The sequence below is a fragment of the Anopheles cruzii genome, unplaced genomic scaffold (genome assembly GCF_943734635.1).
Source record: "Anopheles cruzii unplaced genomic scaffold, idAnoCruzAS_RS32_06 scaffold01262_ctg1, whole genome shotgun sequence".
Classification (NCBI taxonomy): domain Eukaryota; kingdom Metazoa; phylum Arthropoda; class Insecta; order Diptera; family Culicidae; genus Anopheles; species Anopheles cruzii.
In genome coordinates this window covers 1-5,964 of record NW_026454847.1, presented here as the reverse complement: position 1 = coordinate 5,964, position 5,964 = coordinate 1, and the positions used below count along the sequence as shown (strand labels likewise).

Genomic DNA, 5,964 nt, shown 5'->3' with positions numbered 1-5,964 from the left:
TCTCGCACGCAATTGCTATCAGCTGAAAAACCGTCACGAGATGGAGCAAGTTGGTTTATCAGGCACAAGTTTCTAGTCGTGATGCCGGCGTGCTTCGACGCGCTGTGGGAGTTTTGTGTGGCCGGACAGGGCAACGGCAAGCCGGAGGATGTTTTCGACAAGATTGGCCTTCGTCTGGTGGGCCCGTTTGATGTGTTGGCGGGAAAGTTCAAAGATGTGAAGATTCACGAACCGGGCGATTATCTGCGCCATTGGCGATTCTACTTCGATCCTCCCGAGTTCCAGACGGTTCTGGTGAAGAAGGGTAGCGGCCTGCACTACGGCTACTGGCGTGATGAGCCCGACAACACCGATGGACTGGTGGCGTGTAACGACGTCGGCATGGGATGCGGGTTTAAAATCATTGGCCAGAACGTGTTCGATGCCGTCATGTAAGAGCCGCATTCTAGAAAGCGTACCTGACCGTGTGGTTAACGAACATTTTCTCTTTCAGCCATTTCATGAACGAAAATGCCACCGTTACTCCGTTCAATAAAGCGCCAATCGATAACCTAAAAAAGCGCATCGTAGAGTGGACGACCGCGAAAGGCATTCCGTTGCAGGGTGGCGACAAAATAAAGGCTCGCGACAAACTGGTCGTGTGCAAAACGTTTCACAAGGCCGGGTTAGTGGCACTGATGATGTTATCGCGATTAACTAGTTCCTATCTGATTTCCCCGTGGGTCTCACCCGCTAGCCTGTAATCTTGAAACATTTTTCTGCAAACGCTCGTCAAGTACTCGCAGGGACCGCTCAATGAGGCGATGATCTAAAACGCGTTTCCCGCGATCGTCCACTGTATCATGCGGTCGGAGGACCACTCGGTAATGCAGGCCGGTGGCGAGTGTTTGCGATCGTTTCTGACCGTCGCCCCGGAACAGATCGGCCGGTATCGCAATGGGGCTAAGGCTAAACTATGTCGTGTCGACCTTCTTCTATGTCCACCTTTTTTAATCTTCGATAAAATCGGTGTCTCATAGTTTTAGTCTACAGCGGAAAGCAAATTCAAAGCAATCGAAAGAAACATCATCATTGAGCTGAACATACCATCGTTTCCAGTTTCTCCTTGTAGTCCCAATTGACCTTTGCCGATAGCTCGGTATCCATTCGCGTTGGCCACCGAACAGCAGTCGCACGTGGTATGAGATAGTTCCAAAAGTACTGACTCTCTAGTCGAGCGGTCTCGCGTTCTTCCGGACTAATCCGGAGGCCGTAGCGGTCTCGTATCCAGGCCACCAGAATAGAGAGTTTGTGAGCCTCCGGAAACGTGTCCAGAATATATTTCGGGCTTTCGGCAAGCTCATGTAAAGCGCGCTACACATTTAAAGGATAGAGAAGAAGCTTTAATATTGGTAAAACTCTCGGTTGTTCGGAAGAGACAAATCACCTTCAGGAGTTCTTTCAAAGACTTTAGATCTTTGATGTCAACGGTTGATATATTTAGGGGATCCTTTGTTTCCGTATCGGAATCCATGGTAGGTTTCTTGTTTTCTGCCATTTTACGATTCCAAAGCTCCTTTTCCTCGTCCCACGATCGCTCCATAAACCTTTCGATCATCTCCCTAATGTTAGTAGAACTGCTGTCATCGGTATCCTGTCCTCTAAATACACGTTTTATGGCCCCTTTGATTGGGCATAAACCACCTGTTTCGCCCATGATTTTGCGATAGTCAAATTCGTATGGAATCGGCTTGTCTGTGAACCGAAAGTACCGGTGCTTAACGTCCATTGGCAACGGTAGCGGTTGAGCATCGGCTTCCGGCGTGCACACGCACTGGTGTCCGTTCAACAGTTTTTGCTGCATCTCGAATCTTTGTCTACATTCAGGGCGCTTGGTCGCTGGTTCCAGGATGGCCAACGTTACTGCTTCGTCGATGATGCGCTTCAACAAACCATCCACTTCCTGCGGATAAATTGCTCGCTGCTGTTCTTGGGTCCACTGGGCACGTACGGCTTCAACGGCTTCCATAAGAGCGACACGGGCAGGGGATTCCCTCAGCAAGATCGTTTTCTGGCCAGCACCTCCGACGTCCGTCAGATCGTGATGCTTTGTACATAACAGCTGGCAACAATCTACGCGATTGATCTGCCCTGAATCTGTGCGTCCATAAGTTTTTGCACGATTTCCTTCGTACCACCTGCGCTACTGGTCGACTGCGAGTCGGATTCGGTTCCCGTACACAGTTTGCTGGAGCTTATGTATCCTTCGCCCTTGAAGAGGTTTCGTTTTGAGCCTCTATATTGTTCACAACGAGTGGCTTCGTTGCGAATTATGTACTTCGGATTCTGGTAGCGTGAATAGCGCCCCAAAAACTCGTCCCGGTGAGGCTGCACTTGCGCCGGAAAGGTGTGTCCCGTTTTCTTCACCGCATGACGTTCGATGAGCGATGGCGCATTTGGTTGGCCACCACACTCTGACTTTCTTGACCAGGGCACCAACTGGTGGCCTGTGGGGTAAAATTTTATCCAATCCTCTCAGTGTAGTCATCATGTCCAGATGGGCTATGGCTGAGAGCAGCAACCTTTCGTTGATGGAATAATCCTTCGGTAGAGCTGCACCTGGACTGGTGGGTGTAGTGCCTGAGACTGATCTGATAAAATGTAATTGCTTTATTTTGTTCCGTTTTTATCGGTGCATATCGGTCCGTTTTATCGGTCGGTTTTATCGGTGCGGTCCGTTTTATCGAAGTCATATGGATGAGGATGGCGACTGTTGGAATGTAAATCAGTATATTAGTATGAGCTTATTCGTAATTTGCCATTATTTTTGCTTACCTGCACTCTAGAGGTTGTTTCGCTCCTCCTGAAAAGGATCTTTTCCTCTAAAATCGGCAAATGTTTCCGGCATTGGAATGAAGTACGTGCATTCGTTCCATTCGTTGCCACATAAGCAGTTTGCAGAGCACATTCTTAATAGCATATGATTGTTCGTTCCCTAGACTTCTCACGTCTTTGCTTTTAAAGACGTTGAGGTCTTTAGGCGGGTCCAGCAGAAAATCTGAATGTTTGAATACAGGCTCAATTTGTTGAAGCTGGCATCCTATCAGCGAGCCACTATTTTCGGCTCGGCTGAACTTAATGATTTGGACATCAGCCCCATCCGCCAAGAACCAGCAGTTCTCCGAGCTTTCTGCCTTCAGCTCGAATCTGTTTGGGATTGCGATTTTCCGGCCATCTAGTGTTAAGCGTACTTGATTATCCACCGACCGGATTCCATTTAAGACACTTTCCCATTTTTGCAAGGTCTTGGCGTTATATTGTATCAGCTCCTCCTTGTCCTTGATGTAAGCCCTCTTCAACGGTAGCAGTAGTTCTTCATATGGATAAGTTGAGTTGCATATAAGCGGCCCAAGTTTTGCAACTTCATTCACTATATGGGACAAATAATGCGTATTGCAGGTCGTTTTTTTTTAGTACCGGTTGTTGTTCACAATAAATTTTTTTAGAAGCCGCTCTGCGTCCGGCAACAGGTGTTTGTAGCGGACGTTGCATAAAATTGTTGTTGCAAAGTGCAAACAACTGTAATGCTCAGCCTTTGGATTCGGCGTTACTTCCATTACAAACAGTATGCCAACTGTTTGTTGGATTATTTGCAGATGGGTTCTTTTTGTTAAGATAAAGTTGACTTCATTTTTCTCAAATTGTGCTGCGACATACTCTGTCGGCAGCACAATGAGTGCATACATATTTCGGAGTGAAAATTGTTCTTCGTCGTTCATAGTTTTTAAAATGAATGATTTAACTGCACCCTCATGGATTAAGTGCAATATATCTCGCACGGGTACTTGTTTTATCATATCAATCTTTAAAAACTGTAATGGTGTTCCTATAGGTTTACCATTTTGACACGTTTTGTAGTGCCCTACATATTTGCCCTTTCGGAATGCATCGTTGGTGCGTTCCGGGTAGTCGGTGCTTGTGTCATAGTTGCAACCTTTCGAACCACTCGTAGCATCCGCAACTGTTGTACATATCAAGCAACCGTGGCAACCCCATTGCTCTACTGTACCTGGAATTTATTCATTTATAAATTAGAACACAGTCCTCGGACAGTTCGCACGCAACTTACCTTTGGCGAATGCTCTTGCAGTTCCGTCGCATTGTATCGCCCGAATGATAATACTTAGCTCACTACAGTGGTAGAGATTCGTTTGGCCGAAGTAAGTTTTTTCCATTTTATTCAATAGTTAAAGATGTTTGGTCATTTTTAAAAAATCTAGTGTTGTATTTCATTACTCTTTATCATAATTCACAACGAAATCAAAAAACAAAAATCAATTCTGGTAAATATTAAGGAAAACGACTATTTTGGCCTAGAAATTCGTTTGGCCGAACTCTTCAAAAATAGTTTTTACAGAGAAGTTTTACGATGCTAGTCAAAAGTTAGTATCTGGTATGACTACCTCTGCTTTTAATTACTTCAAAAATGCGGTTTGGCATTGACTCACACAATTTTTGTAGAGTTTGTATGTCAATATTGGTCCAACACTCTTGAATACTTGCTCGTAAAGTAGCAATGTCGTTAAATTGACGTCCATTTGCATAAACCCGTCTAGCTAATATCGCCCAAAGGTTCTCCATGGGATTACAATCTGGACTGCAGGCCGGCCATTCGAGTAACGGAATGTTTTTATCTTGAAACCAAGCCTTCGATTGCTTGGAAATGCGGATCGATGCATTGTCTTGCTGGTATATGAAGTCCTCATGGCCATCAATTTCAAGGTAGGGAATTAAAACGTCTTCCAGTAGGTCTTGGTACATTTCCGAGTTCATTCGGGTTGAGATAAAACAAATAGGAAGCTTCGAATGGTATGAGAATGCTGCCCACACCATCAAACTTCCACCTCCAAAATTTCGCTTGGATCGCACGATGTTTTTTTTGTTTATGTCATGCCAGTAACAGCTATAGCAGTCTGGGCCATCTAGATTAAACTTTTTTTCGTCCGAAAATATCACATTTTGCCATTCTTTCTCCCATTTCATGTACTTTCTGGCAAATTTTAGGCGGTTCTCCTTATGGGTCGAATTAAGCTTAGGTTTTCCTTTCAGTTTTTTCCATCTGATGTTCGTAGAGTCATTAAGGATCTGTGCAATATGCCTAATTGTTACTGGGACATCAAGTTTTTCTTTAATTTCCCTACATGATAAGTTGTTAGTGGCTGCTTCATGCCTTATTTGCCCTTTCAAGCGTAGGGAAATTTTAGTGTTTCCCTTTGTGGGAGCTTTTATTCCGTAATTTGACCCTTTTTTAAGGTAATTTCGTATGACTTTCTCAGATCTTCCTATATTTATGGCAATTGAATTATTGGAGAAGCCTTGGCTTTTGAAGTTTGTGATCAATCTGCGTTCTTCCTCCGTGAGTCGCTTAGCTCTGGTCATTTCTTTAGAAAATAGTTTTCAAAACAAGGGTGTTAGCAAAATATTCATCTCTGATGCTTAAAATAATCTTACTTAGTTGTACTTTCACACTGCCAAACAAATAATCACTTTCGAACGAAAACGATACGACAAACTCGATTTTGCTTCCACTTCGGCCAAACGAATATCTAGCTTACAACAGCAAAATTTTGACGTTTGCTCACGTTTTGCCTCACAGAGCTCACAAATACTAACATACTTGAATCATATCACACAGGTTTATTAGTAACCCATGCACCAACACGAATGCAGTGCGATAACACGAATAAACAAGTTCGTTTGGATACAATACTGCTTTTTTTCCCAGAATTTTTTCTTCGGCCAAACGAATCTCTACCACTGTATTGCCAATTCTAATTCCTTTTTCGGAACGTAGCCGTGCTTCTACGGCGAAAGCTTCCAAAAACTATCCCCGATATCTTTACCAGCGCTCCGCACCCGAATAGGTGTGTGAGCAAAGCGGTCAGGCTGCGGCCACCTGACAGCCGAACTGTCGGAGTTTATCCT

General features: G+C 44.5%; 1 protein-coding gene across 1 annotated transcript; it reads left to right on the top strand.

Annotated features, from left to right (window-relative positions):
* Positions 1-81: 81 nt before the first annotated feature.
* On the top strand, positions 82-743 carry LOC128276461 (histone PARylation factor 1-like). The gene is made up of 3 exons (XM_053014920.1): positions 82-431; positions 494-664; positions 737-743. The coding sequence occupies exons 1-3, from the start codon at positions 82-84 to the stop codon at positions 741-743; spliced, it is 528 nt and encodes a 175-aa protein (XP_052870880.1).
* The last annotated feature ends 5,221 nt before the right edge of the window (positions 744-5,964 follow it).